General features: G+C 38.1%; 3 protein-coding genes and 1 pseudogene across 4 annotated transcripts; 1 reads left to right on the top strand and 3 right to left on the bottom strand.

The window, feature by feature from the left end:
• Positions 1-1,169: 1,169 nt before the first annotated feature.
• On the bottom strand, positions 1,170-5,993 carry LOC110066206 (BTB/POZ domain-containing protein 6-like). The gene has a single exon (XM_089295849.1). The coding sequence runs from the start codon at positions 4,855-4,857 to the stop codon at positions 3,487-3,489; it is 1,371 nt and encodes a 456-aa protein (XP_089151975.1). The 5' UTR covers positions 4,858-5,993; the 3' UTR covers positions 1,170-3,486.
• A 180-nt stretch (positions 5,994-6,173) lies between these two features.
• On the bottom strand, positions 6,174-13,202 carry LOC110066208 (uncharacterized). Of its 2 annotated transcripts, none has more exons than XM_020773412.2 (7): positions 13,097-13,202; positions 12,856-12,980; positions 10,963-11,097; positions 9,505-9,557; positions 8,734-8,792; positions 8,225-8,344; positions 6,174-7,616 (listed from the first exon to the last, which is right to left on the bottom strand). In XM_020773412.2, the coding sequence occupies exons 1-7, from the start codon at positions 13,145-13,147 to the stop codon at positions 7,515-7,517; spliced, it is 645 nt and encodes a 214-aa protein (XP_020629071.2). In that variant the 5' UTR covers positions 13,148-13,202; the 3' UTR covers positions 6,174-7,514. The 2 variants fall into 2 exon arrangements, with proteins under 2 accessions (XP_020629071.2, XP_020629072.2); XM_020773413.2 differs by having other exon boundaries at positions 6,174-7,610.
• A 34-nt stretch (positions 13,203-13,236) lies between these two features.
• On the top strand, positions 13,237-23,002 carry LOC110066207 (transaldolase-like). Its single transcript, XM_020773409.2, has 10 exons — positions 13,237-13,363; positions 13,432-13,555; positions 14,055-14,094; positions 17,688-17,755; positions 18,100-18,231; positions 18,849-18,906; positions 19,159-19,273; positions 20,177-20,306; positions 21,037-21,104; positions 22,422-23,002. The coding sequence occupies exons 1-10, from the start codon at positions 13,297-13,299 to the stop codon at positions 22,583-22,585; spliced, it is 966 nt and encodes a 321-aa protein (XP_020629068.1). The 5' UTR covers positions 13,237-13,296; the 3' UTR covers positions 22,586-23,002.
• LOC149118417 (uncharacterized) lies at positions 14,318-15,854 on the bottom strand (annotated as a pseudogene).
• Positions 23,003-23,098: the final 96 nt, after the last annotated feature.

The following is a 23,098-nucleotide window of genomic DNA, read 5'->3' as shown; positions in this document are numbered from 1 at the left end:
AACGCTTGGTAAACTGACAAACTTTACTCTCATGGGAAAGGGAGGCCAAAGAAAGTGGAAACGATCGGGGCAGAAAGCAAATTCCTGAGAAGGCCAGGAACAAGAGGAAAGAGTGATATTTTGGGGGTCAATTTGGTCAACAACTAGTGCAAATTGAAAGCATTGCAAGTTACTAGTAAACTGTTGTTTATGTCAGAAATACGTACATAGATAGTGTTAAACTACAGACCAAGCAACTCCAAGATTTCTACATATTTTTGATTTTCTACCTGGACTGAAACATCATCACAGCTAGGAAAAGCACATATAATAAAAATGATTCTGAAATTTAATTCCAACATGTGCATTTCCAATCTGTTCTGGAACAGTACCCAACATTGCTACAGAACGTATACACTGCAAGGTAAATGAAATTCATCTATTTATTGTGTATATAGCGAGAATTTTAGGGAATAAACTTTGCAAACAGATTTCTATATGCTATATTTTCTCTTATTACTGGCTAGCCCCGTGAGCGGGCAAGATGAATCAAATCCTGTGTTGTGATTGGCTACCCGAGCGGGCAAGATGGAGCTATCTTGCCCGCTCGGGACTACCCGCCGTGTCCCGCAAGAAAAATTTCCCCGAAAGCCATATAATAAATCCTTAATTGACCAAGCTTGTTCGGTCAAGATGGCTGGATATTGGCCAAGTTCTTTTTTTGCGTGTTTATGGACCAAGACGGAGTCGAGGTCCATAAACTCGCAAGAAAAGAACGAGGCCAATATCCAGCCATCTTGACCGAACAAGCTTGGTCAATAACCCATACATCTGATTCGTCCAATCAGCTTCGCGAACAGCATTCTTCACATGTGAAAAATATAACCAATCGCCGTCCAGAGCAGAATCACTTAGCCAATCAGAGTTAAGCACTCAAATTGCTTCCGAGAAGCGCAGTCTTCAAATTAGCGCCCGCTTGAAGTTTGTGTTTCAAAAATATGGCTTCGGGTTCCCGTTTTAGTTCACCTTCGAAAAACAGCTGCGGAAGTAAATTTAACATCAGGAAGCCAACAACATTCCAGGAGGAACATTCAACATTTCTATAAACAGTGTAAGTCAACAGAGTCTTCGCACAGCGCGTAGGGCCGCCATTACATGACTGACAGTGACAGTGATTAGAGACAAGCGAAAAGATTTCACACTTTGTATTTACGAATTCTTCGGTCATTTAGAACAGTCTTGACTTTTTTGTTTTTCTGCCTGTAAGCTTATGGTATCGGGAAAAACAAAACCTGATTTGAAAGATATGTTTAATTCCCGCTATAAGCTCATACAATAAACAAATTACAGCACAAAAAGTGCTTAGTTAGTACAGATTTTAATTCACTCGTTTCAAAACTTTGGAAACCTCGCTTGTTCGCTGCTCTCACTCGTTCGTTTTCCAAAATTTTGCAACTCGTGAATGAAAATCCGTACGTCGCACTTTCTATGAACTAATCTACATTGATGAACGTTATTAACACCACTGCACTTGACCAATGCATCTACATGTAAAGTGAAATAAAAACACTAAGTTTGACATGTTTCGCCACTACTACTCTACAGTGAGCTTGCATAACTTTTCATTCTTTCCCACCACTCTCCCAGTAACCTGGAATGCACTACCCCCTCCCTTGTACAACCTGCATCTGTCTCAAAATTCCATGAGATTAGCTCCACCACCATGCTAACTTAATAATAAAATTTATTGCCAGTACCATTAATTTTTGTTGTAACTAGCTGCACTAAGTAGATATTCATTTTCAGTTCTTTATTCATTTATATTTTATTTGTACTTAGCTAATCCTAAATGTTTATATGTGTTACTACTTCTAGGTAATCATGTGCCGACTGCCTACTACCAGATTAGTTGTACTAAGCAGGGTATTTTTATACCTTGCGTAGTACATTAAGTGGTAAGTACCTTGTGTTAATTAAATGATACCTTCCTAGTTTTTCATATATTTTGTGTATATAGTTCAAATAATTATAATTTCTTCTTAAAATCTTTCTTTTTGCATTGGTCACGTTCACTTTAAAACAAGTCTTGAACTCATCTGAGTAACATGGGTAAATAAAATTCATTCATTCTGTTAGAGCAAAGATGCATTTGTACACCTACTTATGTCAAGAACAAAGAACTTTCATCTAGCATGATAGGCAAGCGAACCATTAAGAGGTAGTAATACATATCATTAATGCACTACATTATTATTAATTTACACTCCATATTTGAAAAAAAAAAAAAAACTTGCAACAAAGTAAGTAACCCATCATACATGTATGGTTGGTGGTACAGTGATTTCCTTTCATTATCAATGGTGGACCCTTCCTAGGGTGTTGAATGACACCAAGACAGGGGCAGATCCAGGATTTTTCTTAGGACGGGGTGCACCACTAAGGAATGGCATAACAGACTAATGAGGTAAACAAACTTTAAACGCGAATACGAAGAAGAAGGCTTCATCTCAGGGGGTGCACACCCCCTGCACCCTCCCCCTAGATCTGCCCTTGCAAGAAAAATGCACATCTTGCTAACTGACTGGAATTTAGCCAAATAATAATCACAATATATACTTTTGAGAGGAAGCACACATGACATGAATATATAGTGAAACTCATAGGGTGCCAACAAAAATATGAATAAAATATGTGCCTTAAGGCTTCAAAGCTAAAAATGATTCTTTTGACTGATAGTTTTTGTGACACCTTCTTGGAGTCACAATTTCTCTTACAAGCTAAGAGGCTAAGATTATCTTGTGCTCACAAAAAAAAATGTCTTGTCATCTTGCACAGACTTGTATCCATTGCAAACTGAATCACATGGCCTACCCCTCTAGTTGTGCAAATGCATCATTGATGGTGCAGCTAGAAACAATTTGCCCCCATTCTTCAATTTTGTATTTTTCCTAAAAAATAAGATTTTTTGCCTCAGTCTCTATGGCTTCCTATGACTTGAAGGTAACGTTGTACATTTAGGCCTTATGCGCCACTCTGGCTCATTAAATTAGGTAACAATTGAACGTATCAAACCTGGCTTATAGCAAAATGAGGATGACAATCCATCAATCACAGCCAACCTTCAAGCTACGTACTGTATGATGATAAGTTGAGCAATGAAGTCTAGCTGTAATCAATCAAAACACAGGGGTGTCATTTTGAGTTACCTTTTGCCTTGGTCTTCACACCCATAACAACCTTGTTGGTTTGTGGGTGACTTTTATCAACAATAGGCAAGTTCAACCATAACATCAAGGGCTAAGGGGATACTCACCCGTAACACTAGGGTGTTACAGGTTACAGCCCTGAAACACCACAATCTATGTCCCAGGTAACTAAAATCACAAAAACAAATGACAATAACGGTAGTTTCTTATTATGACTAAGTTAATTTGCTGACACAATGTTATACAGCCATAGCCCATAATTTTGGTTGGAGACAAAGTAGGTCACATTACCCCAGTTCTGCTAAGTGTTCCAGGGAGTATAAAACAAAACCTCTGTAAAGTGAGATCCATGGTATGAGTTTTCAAATGCAAACTTGATCTGTTCGAGCATAAGTTCTTTTTTAGGAGAGTGTTTGTTAGATGTCACGCTCTGACTGAAAAAGATCACACAGCGTAAGGAGTACCGTACTCCACTCTTAACAAGTACAGCAGTTCTGAATTTGATATCAAACCCATCACCACTGTAAACTCCATTGTTATCTGGCAAATACTCTCCTTCAGTAAATCCAAGAACTTTTTCCTGAGGAGTCTCCTCTCTTATCCATAACTGAACTTTGTCGCGTCTACTTTCCACATCTGAAAGACCAAAAGTGCGAGTGAAGATCCGTCCACCAGCAATGTACACAGGTGACTCTGAAGTCACTGTGAATGAAAGTATCTCCTCACGTCGCCCAGTACCATTACTTGGGGGTCTGTACCAGTGGTGTGGGACAGGAGCCTCTGTGTAACGGGTACAGCGCCGCATGGGCCTTCCACTGCGTGGCACACAAGGAAATACAACATCAGGCTTTGAATTTGACGTACTAAAATGTAGAAATACATTTAGAGCCTCACGATCACTTAAAATGTCTTGAGGCACAACGTTCTCTGCAAATTTCTTTTGTGACATCACTGGAAATCGCAGGAAATATAGGGTATCACCAAGGATTTTCCTTAAATTGGCCCCAGAGGCTTCCAAACCTTCAACTTGACACTGTTTTTTAGCCCAACGTATGGAATACTCAAATAGCTCCGATTCCTCGATCTTCAAAGTCTCCCTTCGCAGCAAAGATTTAATAGCTACTGCATCAAGTTCCAGAAAACTGGGCGATTCCAGGCACTGTCTGGTATTCAGATCTACAATAAACCAGCATCTCTTCTCCAATTCCTCCTCTCGAAACTGGCGAGCTTGTGTCAACGTCTCGAAGACATTGTTGGGATCGATCCTTTCTTCGAGAAATCGACCACACTTCCGCATCAAAGACAGGACCAAATACTTCTTCGCTAAATACATAACACCGAGGACCGAGTTAGCTGTGAGATGTAGTTCGTCGTAATAGATGAAACGGAGAAATTCAGTCAAGCACTCCGAGTTGCAATCAGGTAGTTCAATTTGGTTTCCTTGTTCTGCTATACCACCATAAAACATAGCAAAGAAAACGGGGCTACTGATTGCTAGCACGTACTTGTGCGCTGGTAAAGCGACTTTTACAGCGTGATCTTTGGTTGAATCTTGTACAAGAAAGCTTACATCGCTGATCATCGAATTCAAGAACATGTACTTGTTCCTCTCTCGTAAAGTTTCTCTGGTCGACTGCCAATCATCCGTTTGAATCTCGCTTGCCAGATCCATGATTATTAATAAATTAGCAATCCACTTATATCATGAAATTTTTGAAACAAGACAAAGTTTACAGAAAACCAGCAATGACAAACAGGATTACGTGGCGTAACGTAAGACGCTCAACGAGAACTCTGGGCCATGCGACACTCAGTAACGCCTCAAGCTTCCGGTTACTTTCACTCCTACTTCCGGTAAGTTGCGTTTATTTTCCTCGGTTACAAATTGTATCAAATTATAAATAAACCATCGTGAAAATAAATGTAGATGTTTTACTTCAATTACATTGTGCCCAATAACAACACAAAACAAAAATATTTTCTGGTACAGAAACTCCAAGGAAGTTGAGAAGGGGTTAGTAAGAGTGTATCAACTTAGCCATTTTCCCTGGCAAAAAACTTCTTCGTTTAAATTTGAAGGTTAGAAAAATTACAAAAAAACAGCATTGTAGACATGAGGATCGGGTTACAGAGTCTTCTTACAAGTGTTGAATTCTCAGAATGCACAATACACAACACTAAGAATGTTCTATTCCATAAGTATCCATACTTCCTATGCAAAGGGATTTCTTGATTTAAAGCCTTCCCCCTCTTTTAAACCCTCTAAAATATTCATTTTTTTGCTTTACAAATGATCTACCTTAAAAAGTTTTGGCCTTTGGGACCAACCACACCCTTAGAATTTTCAATGAACCTTGGATTTTCAAATTATTAAGCTCTGTGGGGTGTGAAGAGATATTTTCTGAAACCATTCATTTTAATTTTTGTTTTTCGTGATCCACTACATTATCATTGAAATTGAACATCACAGAGAACCGAAATGTCCCAGACCTGAGTTCATAATTTGATTACTTCTTGGAACTACAAAATTGGGTCAAAATTGGAGTGAAGTGCATGAATACAAGAAAACTATGGTCAAAAAGTAAAATCAATAGCCAATCACAACTTTCCAGCTTTCCAACTTAAAAAAAATCCTTGAAGAAGTTCTCAAAGCTCTAGCACCTTCATAGTCTGTTTTCATGTGGGTATTCTCATTGACTTTTGTTCTTTGCTGCTTTGTGAATTCAATCAAAATATTTTTTTAAGAAAAGTAAAAATCAGCTCGTAATTGACATAGTAGTGCATTTATGCACTATTATTAACTTATCACTGAAATTCAACTTTCAATAGGACATTGATTATATTATTGGAAATATTACAAATCAATCAAAAGATATAGCATAGTATGAATTGTGACCACAGTAAATAAGTTTTTCCTTCAAAACAACATTTTTATACAAACATGTAACAAAATTATTTAACTGTACAACACTGAAGAAAAAGCATTCATTTTGCAACATAAGTTGTATGTAATTTTTTTTGCAATACTTCATAGATTTCAGATAACTTACAAAACTAATTTAAATACCCCTTCAGAATACCAGTATATAACCAAAACTAGCCTGCAGAGCAGGCGAGATTTTTTCGAGTGAGCGCTCACATCGTAAAAAGTTTAGCCACTATCTTGAATTTTTCATGCAGTGGAAGACTGGGGAGAGAAAGAAAGTTTTACCAAGGGGGTGAATGATAGGCAAGAGGAAGGATAGGGGAGGGGGTGGAGTGAAGAAAATCTCATTTTTCCCCTCCCCCATCCCCCACCGTCTAACATGGCGGTCTAACATGGCGGTCTAAAAAGGCGGTTGCAAGGTTGTAACGGTAACTCGCCCCAATAAGACGCCTGCACTGCAGGCTAAACCAAAACTTGTTTTTCTGGTTACAATAATAATTCTTAAATGAATTCATCAACAAGAATGAATATGATATTACTGTCTTGATAATTTAAACTTAATGATACAGTTGACTAACATAACTGAGTGACATCCAAGCTCAATGAGCTTATAAACACTATAATATTTTATGAATCCCAATAGGGTGTGATGTAACATTAATGTTACAGCATGAATTTCCTTGCACATATTTGTTGATTACATTCAAAGTCAGATAATTTTCCAGTTCAAAACATACACATTTATCTCGTCAAAAAATAAGTTTGCAATAAAATACAAATGAAATGAGTTTACAGTGGTGGAAATAACTATCATGTACTGAAAGCTATCTGAGGCTTTGATAGATTTAACCCATGGACTGCATGTGACAGTGATGTCTGAGCATTGTTTCTAACAATATTGAGCTAAGAAGATGCTTAATGAGCAAGCAAACAACATAACAACATTGCTTTTCCTCATTCAATGTTTTTTAGAAAAAATTCTTATATCGTGGCATTTCCTCAGATTCTTACTAGGAATAGGAGTAGTCTTATATATGGCACATGTAACTACTAACAACTTAAGTGCTACATGACTTGTATTTTTAGTATCCTATTTAAAATCTTTATTAATTATTAAGGGGCATTTTTTTTTAAACTATCAGCATAATTATATTTATCATACAAAGTGCTTTGCGTCAGTGGTTTTCCAGGGTGCCATTAAAAAACACCACTCAGAACACTTGACTTGATCATGTTAAATTTCCAAAACATTCCATGGCAAAAATTTCATAAAGAATTAGTATCACCTCTGCATTGCAGATTAGGCTACTATTTATAAATGTGCTTCCCATATAAAAAGAGCATGGGGAAATTGGAGCCTGATTACAGATTTATTAATGAAACATTCATCTATGTACAATAATTCAGCTCCTCCAAACTGAGAATGCAGGACTGTCTATGCTGGGCTTGCTTGGTAAAGGATCGCTTCCTGTCAGAACATCACCACTGTCCAGGGCAGCCTGTTGCTATGGACATAATAAATTATTCTAATAAGTATGCATATTAATGTACCATACTTTCACTTGTAAGTATCAAGTGTTGTGAAGGGTGTAACAACATATAGTGTTGTTAGAGGGCAATTTTCTGCAGCAGTAATTATGTAGAGTGCCGACATAATAACTATTATTTTATAACAAGTATTGTAACTGGTGTAAGTAGCTGTATTAGTAAATTACAAGTAGTGTACATGAAAGAAGGCGTATTTGTATTGTAACCAGTGTTAGTGGGAAATAAAAAAATAATTATGTTTTCACTTTTATGAGAAAACTGCAATCCTTGTCTTTGAAGCGACTGCATAATCCTTTAGTCAACAGGCAATTTTCTGCAGCAGTAATTATGTAGAGTGTCGACATAATCATCTGTCCTATAGAACAATAAGTTAATAGTAAGTTGTGCAATTATATTAAACAAGGACTGTTAAAATTATTAATCTTATTGGGAATTTATGTCTAGAGTTTTATCATCCACTTTACTCCTAGTTATGTTACTCAAGTTATGTTTTAATTAGGCATTTCTTGCTAAGCAATTTTTCAGATAATAATATCTGCAAATGTGGTATTATGACAACCCATACCTGATAGTTATGCTGTGTTTTATCACCATGGAGTGTTGGAGTCTTAAACACATATGCCGAACCAGGCCGGGAGAAGTATGCTTTGTCTGCATTCACAATTTTCCCATCTCCTACTTCAACCTAGCAACCAAAAATAATCCACAGTTAAGATTAAGTGAATGCTGAGATTCCTTATAAATTACTAATTATTAAACAATCTTAGCTCAGTGCTCATATATTTTTCTCTAGATAGTAATGTCCAGTATTTACACCTTCAATTCCATGACCCAATACCTATTCCAGTAACAAACAAAATGACTTTGTATTGAGCTGTAGTTAACAATTGGATATGACATCATCAATATACAAAATGTACCAATTTGATATAAGCCATTTGATATCTTGAACAAACATTTCTGTACTATCAGGGTAAATATTTGCGAGCTGTGGCTGGGCATTTCACTAACATGGAAAAATAAATTGTAACAAAAGAAAAGGAAAAATGTTGACTACAATCCAGAATTTGTTACCTTCTTCACAATATCCATTCTGATGAGTTCAGCTTTAGGTGTTCTCTTGCATCCAGCAGCTAAAGGAAATAACAACTGATCATAAAAAGGTAATTATAAAGCCTCATGGGAGGCACGGTGGCCTCATGGTTAGTGTGCTTGTTTCCAGATCGAGCAGTCTAGGTTCAAGCCTAGGCTGAGGACTTTGTGTTGTGTTCTTGGGCAAGACACTTTACTCTCACGGTGCTTCTCTCCACCCTGATGTATAGATGGGTACCAGTGAACTTAATGCTGGGGGATAACCCTGTGATGAACTAGCATCCCATCTAGGGGTGGGGGGGGGGGGGGGAGAAGAAATACCCCTAGTTGTTGATGCTACAGAAACTGTAGATAAGCACCAGCCTGATGGGCCACTTGCCTCATATGCAGACTTCTTTTAGGCCCAACTGGCATATACCTTTTGGCACTTAACTCTGGTTTCTGTAACATGAAGTGACTAGGAGTATTGCTACTCCCCTGGGTGGGATGCTAGCAGAATTCTGTCAAGCCATAACAGTCCACCCTTACCCATTTATACTCCTGGGTGGAGAGGGGCACAGTGAGGGGAAGTTTTTCCTGCCCAAGAACACAACACAATGACCAGGCCAGTCAGGGCTTGAACCCAGACCCCTCAACACAGAGTCCAGTGCAGTGACCATTAGGCCAGTGCACCTATCCATAACTATGTAGTGAATTACTACAGTGCTTTAAAAAAACTTTCAAGTCTGAGTATATAAATGTCCTTTTACAAACCTGCAAAAAATGGCCATATTGCATCGAGTGCTGAGGCAAAATCTACTGCTGATCTGGAAATGAAAGTTACATGTACTCCAAGTGAATCTAGGTTACTACCATGAAAGGACAAAAGAAATTGCCAACTATATAACTTTGATTTAATTATTATAGTGTAGCCTGAAATGTCAGTCAACTCCCTCCCTCAACTTAACCCCCAGGCAAGAGATGCTTTAAGACGGAGCGTTATAATTCTGTCCAGCTGCATCACTGTCTGTTTCTGATGTGTAAAGTAATTTCTGATTGGTTTTCACTTTGTGCAGGATAGATACAAGTTTCTTATTGGTTAAAACTAGATACAGGCTCTTAGATACTTCTGGGTGTTGCCAGCAAAGGTGTAAATGCGGTCCAAGACCCAGTTAATTATACGGTCTACTGCAGTGCTGTATGTTCTTAAATAATTTTTCTCCACTTTTCCTGACCTGGCTCCCTAGCTTGACATTTTAATTCAAGACAAATGTAACAAAGACTTTTCTAGGCCTAATGATTTATTAAGCAAGTCAAAATATTATCCACAAGTTGTAGTCAGTTGTAGGCGTAGTTACTTTGCCATACAGCTATAATTACTTTTCACTGTGTTTTTTCTAATATTTTACTTTCCTTAGTGCAATACGTTATTCGACAGTTGAAAAAAGTAACATTTCAATAAATGGAGCAAGGGATGATTCTGTGCTACACTGTGGGATGAAGAATAGACAAATTCACGCTGCGTACTATTGCATACTACTGAAAATATTAAAACACTGCGCTGCTTCAGCCGGTTTCCAGCAATACATGGTTTGAAATTCAAACTATTATTTTTACAGCAGTTTCTCAATTTCAGCTTGTGTTAGGAATCGAGAGAAACACTACCCAGAATCATGCCAAGTTGCTGTGTCGATAGAACACATAAAATGCAAAAATGCAAGATGTCTGTTTGAAAATAGAATTTATGAAAACTTGTCATAAATTAAGACATGACTTAAACGGGTAGAATTATCACGCTCAGACTTCAGGCATCTTTCACCCAGGAATTAAGCTAAGGGTGGGAGATGACAGACATTTCAGGTGAAATAATGTTATTACTATAGTGTGTGAACAACCAAAATTTAAAAAAAATAATAAAAATTATCAACATTAATCCTAGTTCTTCCCAGTGTGATAATGCCAGAGCTTTTTACAACTTTTACATGTGCTTGGTGACTGACTGGATTTTCAACATTTTCTCTACAAATATGACCAAAGCTTAGCAATAGCCCTTTTCATGGTTAATTTTTGTTATTTCCATTACAATATAATCCAACGGGGATGCGAGGCAATTTTGGGCTAAGACTACAAAACAGCCCGAAATTGCCTCACACACAAGGCAAATGAGCAAAGGTAACCGTGAAAAGGTCTATTCAGTTAAAAGTACTTCAAAGCAGTAATGAATACCATTACCTGCCAAGATTATCTCTTATCGACAGATCTGGGTTATGATTCATAAGTGACATCACAACTTTGCCATGTCCTTGAAAAGTTGCACAATGAAGGGCTGTCCAATTTGTGCCTCTATTGCACGCATTTACGTCTGCTCTGAAACGTATTTAGTATTTAAAAGTTATAACTTCAGTCACACTTTACCCTGGCTAAATAAAGTTATTTTGCACTGCATTGTGCTGCACTGCTTTGCTTGGTATGCTGTGCTGTGCTGAGCTGTGCTATGCTATGCTATGCTAGCATACCAAATACACCAAGATGGCAATGAGAATATCACCAAACAAAAGGTTTAATGAGCAAAACAACAACTTTGCATGTGTGTTATATCTATGTACATTTCTTTGCCGTTCTCTGCAAAACAAGAACGTGAAATGACCACATTCTGCGTAGTCTGAGGAACGTGAAGACAAGGGCTAATATTTCGTATTTCCATTTGGAATTGACCCCTGTCATTGCCTATTTAGCCTGAGCACGTTTAAAGAGCCACTGGCGTACTGAACAGATCTAGACAATCATGAATTTCGCTGGTAAAATATGAATTCACTTTTCACTTGACGTAGTCCTTGGTGTCGCCGTCATCATTGCTTAAGGTGATTCCTTAGTATTGAGCATCCCTACTACGCACAATTTTCGCGTCATGAGCACATGCGTGTACAAAACATAAGAGATTTCCCTCAAACTAAGCTGTACAGTGAGATAAATGCTCCTTTTCTCTTAAACGAGCACAGTGACCCCCACTTTTTATTTCATAATTTCAATGAGAACAATATCCTCAATAACCGAGAAAAAAAAATAGCAGAAATCTATGGCTCCATTTTTGGCAAATGAAATAAATACTACAGAGAGAGACATAAGGGACAAAAAAATGCAGGGTATTTGAAGACATTTTTTCTGGGACGTAGATGAATAAACAATCAAAGAAAGTCAAACTCTGTGTGATATAACACGCTGTATTGAAAAATAATCGAACTTATTTGTTGCACACAGAGATTACCAAAAGTAACCTAAATAACCGTATTTATCAGCATTGTGGCGTGAAAACAAGCACAGTGACCCCCTCATTTTATTACCTTTTTAATAGCTCCTCCTGTAACAACAGTATACCAAGTTTCATCAGAAATCTATGGTGGGTTCTTTTACTAAGGAATCATCTTGAGGTGGCTTACTACAGTTTTTCTGAGACTCAACAGCGCGCGTTACCATTGCCTACAAATGTCAGAATTAATCGCTCGTTCAAAAGTGACGTAAGTAACCCTAAAGAAATGAAATCACTTCAGCACTTGAAAGGCATTAAATCACTTCAGTATAAGTAGCAATAGTTTCAAACTCCGTTCAAACGTGTTTAAGCCTAGGGCCAAAAAAATATGACAAAAATGCTCTATAAATAACCGGTAAAAGAGCTCTAATTTACTCTTGCTTTCTCGCACATAATACATGGCATCACATGGGTGTGTGCTTAAATAAATAACCACGCGTGACACCATGCATGTTTTTCTGATTTTTGTGACGTCAGCATGACCAAATAAATGCTAATTTTCTTGCGTTCCCTTTAGTGAATCTATTTTTTAATTTGGCTCAGTTCTAACCACATACAATTCCTATAAAATACCCTATTTTTGTTGAAATCTGTCAGAGCTAATCTAATATATTTAGAATAATGACAAATTACAGAATATTGGTAAAACCGTCTGAACAACCTTGACTTTTGAGCTTCCTAATGTCTATTGCACCGGTACGCCCCATAAATTACACCAGGCATATTTGCAGTTATTATGGTTTTCCAAGATTCACGTTTCAAAAGATAATGTTCACTGATATTACACCTGAACCATGCAAATAATACGCTTTACTTACCCTCGATTCAGCAATAGCTGCACAATAGTATTGTAACCCCAGAAAGCTGCAATACAGATGGGTCTAAAGCCTTCTGGTGAACACGAGTTAGCATCAACACCCCGGTCTAAGATCGCCTTCACTGACTGAAAAGATAACAACAAGCGAGCTTTAAAATTTAAATCTTGTGAGAAAATACAATGCTTATAATTGCTTTCATGATCGCTAGATAAAGTGCCAAACGAGTCTGGACATATCAGACCTTTTCGTCGCCTGTTGCCGCCGCGGTTGTCAAGTTCGCTCCGTCCGCCATTTTGTTTCTTTCTTTTTTGAGAAAACCGCTGAGCAATTACTTCTTGTGGGTGAACCCGCTGGACAGATTAACCGCTTGACTCTGCAGTGTCACTTTGCAGTCGATTTTGCAGTCCTCTTCGCAGCGACCTTCGCAGCGATCTAGGAATCATGGCATCCACGTTGGAACAGTTGAAAAAATTCACCACTGTCGTCGCGGATTCAGGCGATTTTGAAAGTAAGACAGAAGCGTTTTTATTTTTAAGAATGATCGTCTCGTCACTGTGCGTGATTTCTTCATTCTAGCCATCTCGCAGTACAAACCCACTGATGCGACAACTAACCCATCCCTGCTCTTGGCGGCTTCCAAAATGCCGCAATATCACCATTTGCTGGAAAAAGCAGTTCAGTACGGAAAGTCCAACGGAAGGTAACTCACTGTGGCGCATTTTTCAAATCAATTTCGTAAATTTTGACTTTTTCTCTTCTTTGCATGTCAGAACATTTAAAAGTCACGCTTCTTTGCGTGTTGTGATTGAATGGTATGAAATTATGCAGGAAAAACAGACTACAAGCATAAATTCTTTTGTATATGAGAAACGTCGGTGGCTTTTGTAAGAGCCAATATTAGGGATCAAGTCGAGGTGTCTTACGTAATTGTTTTTTCATCACGAAGTAAACCAATATAGCCCCTTGCACGTCAACAGCATCACGCTTCTTAAACTGTTTGTAAAACAAGTACACTCCCCAGAACAACGAGGAATTTTTTTCCAGTGCCTCAGGGATGACAGAGCATAACTTAAACGGGGGAGGATGAAAGTTCAAAGTCTGTGGGGGGTGGGGGGGGGGGGGGCGATGAGGGGATGGTCACTTAATGACATAAATCCTCAGAACAAACATAAAAAACTCATTTCTGTTTTTAATCCAAGCACTCTGGAAGAGCAAGCAACTGCAGCAATGGATAAACTGGTAAGTACAAGACTACGAATAAGAGGCAATTTTTCTAAATATTTAACTATAAAAAATTACAATAAAATATTTCTAAGCATATCGAGAAAGTGAAAAATTTGTTAAAAAAACGACGACGTTTCAACGTTGAGCTAACGTCATTATCAAGTCAAAATGATAGTTGATAAAAATGTATAAATAGTCAGTAAAACAATAGTTCAATGGATGTGTTGAAATGTTGAAAATTAAACAAAGAGTTTCGCACGGATGGAGTCAGTTTGCATGTTCAAGCTTGGATTCCGTTCCTTTATGCAAAGCATCTCATAGACGAGGCAATCAAATTTCCCTTGGCACTTTTGGAGAATTCGAAACTGGCTTTCGTTGAGGAGGCTTATGTCCCCATGGGCTTCCAAAAGGTGTTTTCCAATCGCCGAGTTTTTATGTTCAGCAACATGTTGGTGGAGGTGTCGGGCTGTGTAGCCGACATAATCTGCATCGCACAGATCACATGAAAATAAATAAACCATGCATTGTTGACTAATGATCGGAGGCTTGATTTCTTTGGGCTTGAGATCTTGTTCCAGTTTCTTGCTAATAAAGACTGGTTGTAGGGTAGTGCCAATCTTGTGGTTGAGATCACGCATGTGCCTTCTAACCGCGTTAGCCGATGTTTGGTCCTTGAAGGGGAGACTAACTCGCAAGACATGGCCGTCTTCCACTTGTCTTTCATGTACACTGGATGAAAGGTTCAGGATAAATTTGTTAATGGTGGAATTAATGGTCATTATCGGATAATCAAGTCGAGTAAAGATGGAGCGAAGTCTAGTGCATTCTTGATTGAAAGCTTCAGTTGTAGAAGATAGGGCATATGCACGATGAATCATTGTTTTGAGCAAGCAATGTTTGTAACGTTTATCCGTGTGGCCTTGGAAATGCAACAACAAGCCAGTGTTGGTCGGTTTTCTGTACACTTGTGTTTCAATCTTTGTTCCGTTCTTGATTATATCCATGCCGATAAAGGGGATCTTGTTATCAACCGGAAGCTCCATCGTAAACGACAGGCTGGGGTGGAGGCCATTAAGGGTAGTCAGAAAATCAACTGCAGCATCAGTGCTAGGCATTTTGGCCAAGGTATCATCAACATATCTCTTGTATAGTGTAGGCATCAAACCATTACAGGTAAGTTTGTCTTCAAGGTGACACATGAAAACATTAGCTATTAGAGGGCCAAGGGGTGAACCCATTGCCACGCCGTCAACTTGCTCATACAGCCGGCCATTAAATTGGAAAAGCTGGTTAGTAGTGGCAATTTCGAGGAGTCTGGCAAGTTGATCCTTTTGTAGGTTAAGGTCATAGGCTTGGTTGAACCAATCGCTGGCAAATGCTTTGTCAACTAAGATGTTGATAGTCTCATTTAAAGGTACGTTTGTGAAAAGGGATGCGACATCGAAAGAAACCAAAATGTCATCATCTCCAATGGGTGAGTTGCGGATTTCTTCAGAGAAACGAATGGCATCGGTAATGGTGTACTCGTTAATAGAGAGTGGTTTCAGATTTTCCTCCAACCATTTAGCAAGGTTGTAATTGTAGGTTCCAGTTGCAGTTAAATAGGCCTCATACTAAGATTGGCTTTGTGGGTCTTGGGAAGACCATAAAGGTGAGCAAGTCTGGAACTCTTGGGGCAAAGTGAATCAGCAATGTTCCTTGGTAGTGTTTCACGTAAAACTGTGTTGACATCTTTCTCTTTAATGACCATTAATTCCACCATTAACAAATTTATCCTGAACCTTTCATCCGGTGTATGTGAAAGACAAGTGGAAGACAGCCATGTATTGCAAGTTAGTCTCCCCTTCAAGGACCAAACATCAGCTAACGTGGTTAGAAGGCACATGCGCGATCTCAACCACAAGATTGGCACTACCCTACAACCAGTATTTATTAGCAAGAAACTGGAACAAGATCTCAAGCCCAAAGAAATCAAGCCTCTGATCATTAATCAACAATGCATGGTTTATTTATTTTCATGTGATCTGTGCGATGCAGATTATGTCGGCTACACAGCCCGACACCTCCACCAACATGTTGCTGAACATAAAAACTCGGCGATTGGAAAACACCTTTTGGAAGCCCATGGGGACATAAGCCTCCTCAACGAAAGCCAGTTTCGAATTCTCCAAAAGTGCCAAGGGAAATTTGATTGCCTCGTCTATGAGATGCTTTGCATAAAGGAACGGAATCCAAGCTTGAACACGCAAACTGACTCCATCCGTGCGAAACTCTTTGTTTAATTTTCAACATTTTAACACATCCATTGAACTATTGTTTTACTGACTATTTATACACTTGTTATCAACTACCATTTTGACTTGATAATGACGTTAGCTCAACGTTGAAACGTCGTTGTTTTTTTAACAAATTTTTCACTTTCTCAATATGCTTAGAAATATTTTATCGCAATTTTTTATAGTTAAGTACAAGACTCAGAGGATGATGTCAGATGGTAACCAGCCCTTTCTCTAGTTAGGTAAATAAAATATATAAATATGTAATTTGTTTACCCATGGAGCACCAAGGAGTTCACAGGAACTTGTTCAGAAGTGCTCGTGCATTCAAGGATCAAATTGGAATTTGGAAATGTTAGTTTTTGAGGAGAGGGCAAAACTGGAGTACCCAGAGAACAACCTCTCGGAGCAGAGTAGAGAACCAACAACAAACTCAACCTACACATGTTGCCGGGTCCGGGAATCGAACGCGGGACACATTGGTGAGAGGCAAGCGCTCTCACCACTGAGCCCATCCCTGCTCCCCTTAACAATACAGTTGAACCTCCAGTTGCGACCACCTCTCATATTCCAGCACCTCTCCTCAGCGACCAGTTTTCCAAAATACCAAAAGTTTCCAAGTCAAATCACTATATTTGGAACCTCTTGTAAGCGACCACCTCTTGTAAGCGACAGCAACCACTTTCAGAGCGAAATTTTCTTTTGTTTTTAACCTTCCGTAAGAGACCACTTGACTTATAAGCAAGCGGAAATTGGATAATGTGGTGTTGTAACATTATTGCATTCCTGGATAGTACAAGAGATGGAAATTTCTCAAAGGGAAGTGCCGTAATTTTCTTGAAACTGACTTTTCATATGAATAAAATATTTAGAACATGGGATAAGTCTCTGCAGTTACCATGTGCTAATGAGGTAAAATAATTATGGTCTGAGCTCTTGTAAGCAACCACCTCCCATAAGCAACCACCTGGGCTTGACATTTTGGGTGGTTGCTTACAAGAGGTTCAACTGTACAACACGAGGCCTAGGGTGAATTCCACAAGAGTTCCACATGGAAGATGAGGCCATGTCGAAGATCTTCGGCATAACCTACTCTGAATGCACCCTGGCATAAGGCAACTTAGCAAGACATAGTATTGTTAGTATTGTTAAGGTTTTCTCTGGCAATTTGGTCATGCAACTTACATGTACATGTACATGTACATATAACCAGGATGGTAAATGGACAGTGCAAGTAAACTTATTTCCCGTTTATGGATACTCTTGTAGAGGGAAGTGGGACTGTCACCCTCCCTTGCTGACTTTACTACTTGTTTATTTTTCTTTACTTAGTTTGTCTTGTTTGGACTTGAGATACTGAAGATTATCCCAGGTCGTGTTTCAACTGAGGTTGATGCCAGGTTTGTAAACTTTTTGTTTTTGTTGTTTTGTTGCCAACAAGCCTGGTGAAATCACTGATATTGATATCTAACATGTTGAAATTCCAAAAAGTCTGGAAAATCTTTAAGTCACCAGATCCAAGACAGATCCTGTTATCATGTAACAACTAACTCATCTTTCCCTGGACAAAGCATCACCCTACTATGACATTTAATCACAGCCAGCTGTTGTCATTTGAAGATCTGAACGTGACCTGTAATATGTATGGACTGTATGTACATCTGTCTTTCAAAGAGTTGTTTTCTTACATGTTCAAGTATTAATCTTTGATCTTTAATCTTTAATATATATTCCTCATTTGCAGGTTGTCATTTGATGTGGAAGGTTCAATTGAGAGAGCAAAGAAGTTTATAAAGCTATATGAGGAAGCAGGAATCAGCAAAGAAAGAATCCTTATTAAGCTCAGCACAACTTGGGAAGGAGTCCAAGCTGCTAAGTTAGTACTTTATAACCTTGCACTCATCATCATTATCATTAATTTAGCCACCAGATAACTTTATTTTTGCAATAAAAAGAATCATGTTAGTAATAGTTCAACTTTGTGTCTGTATACACATAATAGCAGTACATTGTTGTAAGAATGGCTGAAAAGCCCCATCTAAAGTCCTACCTGAAAGCAAGGCTATGGGGATTTACATGGTAACAGCAATATTCACGATAACCTCCTGTGATATACTAAGTATTATACCTTTGAATTTCTCAAGAAGAAAACCAAAAGTTGCATTACATTTGTAACATATATATATACACTGTACCACATCTTGTATGCTTTCCATGAAATCCAACTTCTCAAAAAGTACCCACCTTTGAGAGCAGTTTAGTGACTCAGGTTAATTCAAGTGCTTGATCTCCAGGGTCATAGCACTGTCTTCTGGAGAAGACACTATACTCTCACAGGGCTTCTTTTCCCAGCAAAAAGTATAGGAAACCTGGAGTAATGGCTGTGATTGACAGGGAGGGGTGGGGGGGGGGGGGGGAGTTGTAATACTTTTGATGATGATTACAAAAGTTTTGTACTGACCACATTTTCTTTTTGAATCATTTTTTTTGAAGGACTCTTGAACAAGAAGGTATTCACTGTAACATGACCCTACTTTTCTCCTTTGCTCAGGTAATAATTGTTAACAGATCTTTTTATCAGGTTATAGTGTGTCAGATAGTCCCTCTTCTCCCTTTGAGGGTAGAATGAGAAGCTGATGAAAACAAGTGCCTCTGGAATTTTTTTCTCTGGCTTTTTTGGATTAGCTTGATGAACTAAGACAAAGGACAGACTACTTTGATATAGTCTAACAGTGTCGTCATGCACAACATAATAATTTATTTTTTTCTGTGGCTCACACCTTGACTGGTGTCTTTGTTTCAGGCAGTAGCTTGTGCTGAAGCTGGGGTCACACTGATCTCACCATTTGTTGGACGTATTCTGGATTGGTATGTCAAGAACACAGACCAGAAGCAATTTCAACCAGCAGATGATCCAGGTTACTAACAATAAATTAATAAGCAGAAAGAAAGTTTTAAATTAATGTCAATTGTATGGCAAAACTGTAGAGCAAAATAAACTTTTAAACCTCAGCAGCAGTCAATGGCCAATTCGCTGGTAGTTGTATTCATTGAAACAAATATCCAGTTCAAGATGATGAATACAACTACCATAGACCTTTTGCATAACTGGCACCTAAATTTGAATAACAATGCTTTATAAATCCTTAGCCTCATACTTATGTTTCAAGACAAAGAATTTTTCACATGAATGTGAGGCTTTGGATGTCTTGTTAGTCGAATTTAGGCGTCATTCATTCAAAGGGTCTATGATTCCCTGCAGGCGCATATGGAGGGAATTGAGCATTCATTGCTCCTTGTTACAATCAAAAAGTGCATGCTCTATCACGGCGAGTTTGGAGTTTTGAACAAATTGCTGCTGATTTAAGTGCTGTAAACCACCACAAGGCAGAGGTAAAAATCTTGGATGAACCACCATTCACCATTGGTCCTTATTAATGTTATAGTCATACAATGTACAGAACAATTTTTATGCGGCTTGTCTGAGGTGATCACAGTTCGTAATTTGTCATTGTTTTTTTGTCTTATCACTGATTTACCACATTATAGCTCCGTGAAAGTGCTAACTCCTTAGCCAGACTTCAGATCATGCAACTTTTAAAACATTGACCTTCATGTATTATTATTATTATTATTATTATTGTTATTATTATTATTATTAAATTTTACAAATATTCAGCTCCTTATTTAAGGTGAAATCAATATATTTTATTTTAAAAGTGTTTGACTTCCTTTATGTAGAGAGTTAAAGTTTTTTCATTACATGCTCAACCACAGATACATTGGGTGGCCATGTTATATGAATGCATGTTTATTTGTAGGTGTCAAGAGTGTGACAGCAATTTACAATTACTACAAGAAGTTTGGTTACAAAACTGTTGTCATGGGAGCATCATTCAGGAACACAGGGCAGATAACTGAACTAGCTGGATGTGATCTTCTTACTATTAGGTAACATCCAAAGTCAGGGAAATCAGGACACTGACTTGTAATTTTGTTGAATGTGATAAGTTTGAGCTTCCTTCTGATGGGATAAACTGTCTTTACTGTCAGTAGAAAGTTGGCTAGTTCCTACATGTAGGCCTCCATGTTTCACTGTGGCCAATTTGCCATTCGTCTTGGTTATAAATGAACTACTTTTAGGAATCATGCCCTGGGCAAAAGGTGTACTAGAACTAGGCATTATTGTAACTAGATTATTTCCAGACATTTTAACACTCTGGAGCTATTGTGTTGCAATGTTTAATGAATTCTTTTCGGTCTTGCTGTGTTCTGCACCTCCAAGGTCCCCTTCCAATACTTCTAAGAAAAATGGACATATTGTCTCACAAAACAAGAAACATCTGCCTAGAGGATGAAATCAAGTTTTCAAGGAGTAAATAGTCAATGAGATGCAGCCAAGATTTCTAGTGTGGATAGAAAATGAGGGCAAGCTGTCTCTTATGAAGTAGATACAAATAGGTCAACAGGTGTGAACATGCAGTTTTAGGTAAATTACATGTATATCCAAATTTTTCTCTCTCCAGGGAAATGCGCAATTCTGTTCGGTCAGCACATAGGCATTGATAAGAAAACCAATCAGACTAGCAAGATTCCTGATGAAAAAAAAGAGCCATGTATACTATGAAGCACCTCAAAGGATAATGAGTTGATATGTGTATTGTTTTGTGATTATTTTCAGCCCTTCACTGCTAGACAAACTAACAAAATCAACAGAGACGATTTCCCAGAAACTTTCAGTTGAAGAAGGTAGGAAAATACATGTATTATCGAAATGGTGACTGTCAAAATCAAATTTTATTCAGCATTTTGAGATGGAGGACATTGTTTCCTAGTCATTCAAAATCATAGGGAAGGGAAAGGGCTATGTTTGTGTGACGAAACCGCGCCACAAAGGTGGGCTCTCTCTAACAAAAAAACTAAGCATAAACGAACCCGAGAAAACACGCAACAACTACCTAAGTCTACAAGCATTTATTATAACAATTACACTAAAATAACATTGTACTTTAAATAGGGTAACTAACAATAATACAATAAGCTAAATAATTAACCTTAATTTATTTACAAGAATATAATAAACAAGCTAAATACTTCAGTACACTTAATCTATTTACAAGAATATTCCTTAAAAAAAAGGCGTTTCCGTAGCTCAGTTCAGTTCACCTTGCGTCTGAAGTCCTTGTCCATGAACTTGACCCCAACAACGTTCCACCAACACATGACACACACAACGAACCAATTCAAACTCCCGTTTATTACTCCCACCTTTCAACTTACTTCTTCCGATTACGTCTTCACTCAGTCCGGTATATTTCAACTTGACTTCTCCGATTTACTCCAGCTGTTCGGTTTACAACGGCCGACTTCGACAGAACTTTACGCTTGTCCTTCGATTGCTTCGACCAGCTATTTAGCACTCACGTTCCCCGGCAAATGGCTCTTTGTCGTGAATTCAGGAATGGTTTACTGATGGCTTCTCAGTAATGAAAATGTGCTTCCGGCGTGTTCCTGCCACTTTCTAGCCTCGCTCGTAACTACACTTCAACCTGCTTCTTCTACACACAGAAAAACCTCTCAACACGTATCACCCCAAAAACCCTAAATATGTAAACGCAAGGTGTTACAATCAAAGAAAGGAAAAGAAAACTATTGGTCAAGGACCAACCACAAAAGCACCGAACAGAACTGGTTACACAATGAAAGAATACAAATCACATAATCGAGTGCGACGGTATAAACACGATTCCAAACAAGCCGTTCCCATGGGATGTAATTAAGCATTCCATGACAGTTTGTCACTGAATAAATTGAAGCCATAAAAATTCTAAATTTATGTGCCCAAATCATTAAAAAGCCAGGGAAATTATTTTTTAGCTGGCTCTAGAGTTCTTCAAACTTTGTTTTGGACTTATTTTCTTGAGAAGTTCATAATTTCTAAACATAAATTGATCGACTTTTGGAGTAGTAACAATACATGTATCATCTTTGAGCAATTTTGGCTAAATTTTTTTCCAAAAGCTTATTTCAGAATGAACTAAGAGAACCTTTTGTGTGTTTTTACAGCTGCAAAACTTGACATTGAGAAAGTTTCTCTGGACGAGAAGAAATTCCGCTGGCTTCTGAATGAAGATCAAATGGCAACGGAAAAGTTGGCCGAGGGTATCAGAAAGTTTGCTGTGGATGCTGTGAAACTCGAGGACATGATCAAAGCTGAACTCCAGAAATAAACTTCTTGTCAAGAAGTGTGGAACCACAGTTGGGACATGCATACAAAGAACTCTTAGATATAAGCTTATTAGCATTGACACAATGTAATCCTTGTAAACTGAAAACCGGTATTTAATAGAAATAATATGCCTTGCAGAAGACATCCAGAAATATAAAGGGACATGTCAAAAGATAACATAACACTGACTCTAATATTTCCTGCCCTAGCTGAAACGTGGACTCCATTTTTCTATTTTAGGGGTCGAATAGATTAAAATGTCTTTGGTCTAAATTACTGGCAAATTAACTGTCAGGCAGGGCATTTCCAAAATGTTTTTGCCTGTATTTAATGCAGTTTGGTAGTAGTGACATTGGAGATGATTCTAGCCAAAACAATGAAACTTTAGCTAATAAATTCCTTTTCTATTTCATAAAAAGTCGAAGTTGTGTTGTTTTATGGTCATTATCTTTGGTAAGTTGGTAAAGCCAATTGGGCATCTCACTAACTGTTAAACCAATAGAGAGAGAGAGAA

Source organism: Orbicella faveolata, unplaced genomic scaffold, assembly GCF_042242905.1.
Source record: "Orbicella faveolata isolate gen_17 unplaced genomic scaffold, um_ofav_v1 contig_1, whole genome shotgun sequence".
In the NCBI taxonomy this organism is placed as follows: Eukaryota; Metazoa; Cnidaria; class Anthozoa; order Scleractinia; family Merulinidae; genus Orbicella; species Orbicella faveolata.
Note: the sequence above shows the minus strand (reverse complement) of the source record. Positions and strands in the feature narration are given on the sequence as shown.

What these genes read in the sequence shown, in the direction of transcription:
- LOC110066208 (XM_020773412.2), bottom strand. Translation starts at nt 13,147, where the DNA reads ATGGCGGACGGAGCGAACTTGACAACCGCGGCGGCAACAGGCGACGAA. An exon ending in ATAAGAGATAATCTTGGCAG is followed by an intron (nt 9,558 to 10,962) that starts GTAATGGTATTC and finishes TTTCATTTCCAG; the next exon opens with ATCAGCAGTAGATTTTGCCT. An exon ending in AATATGGCCATTTTTTGCAG is followed by an intron (nt 8,793 to 9,504) that starts GTTTGTAAAAGG and finishes TATTTCCTTTAG; the next exon opens with CTGCTGGATGCAAGAGAACA.
- LOC110066207 (XM_020773409.2), top strand. Translation starts at nt 13,297, where the DNA reads ATGGCATCCACGTTGGAACAGTTGAAAAAATTCACCACTGTCGTCGCG. An exon ending in TCAACTGAGGTTGATGCCAG is followed by an intron (nt 17,756 to 18,099) that starts GTTTGTAAACTT and finishes CCTCATTTGCAG; the next exon opens with GTTGTCATTTGATGTGGAAG. An exon ending in GAAGGAGTCCAAGCTGCTAA is followed by an intron (nt 18,232 to 18,848) that starts GTTAGTACTTTA and finishes TTTTTTTTGAAG; the next exon opens with GACTCTTGAACAAGAAGGTA.
- LOC110066206 (XM_089295849.1), bottom strand. Translation starts at nt 4,857, where the DNA reads ATGGATCTGGCAAGCGAGATTCAAACGGATGATTGGCAGTCGACCAGA.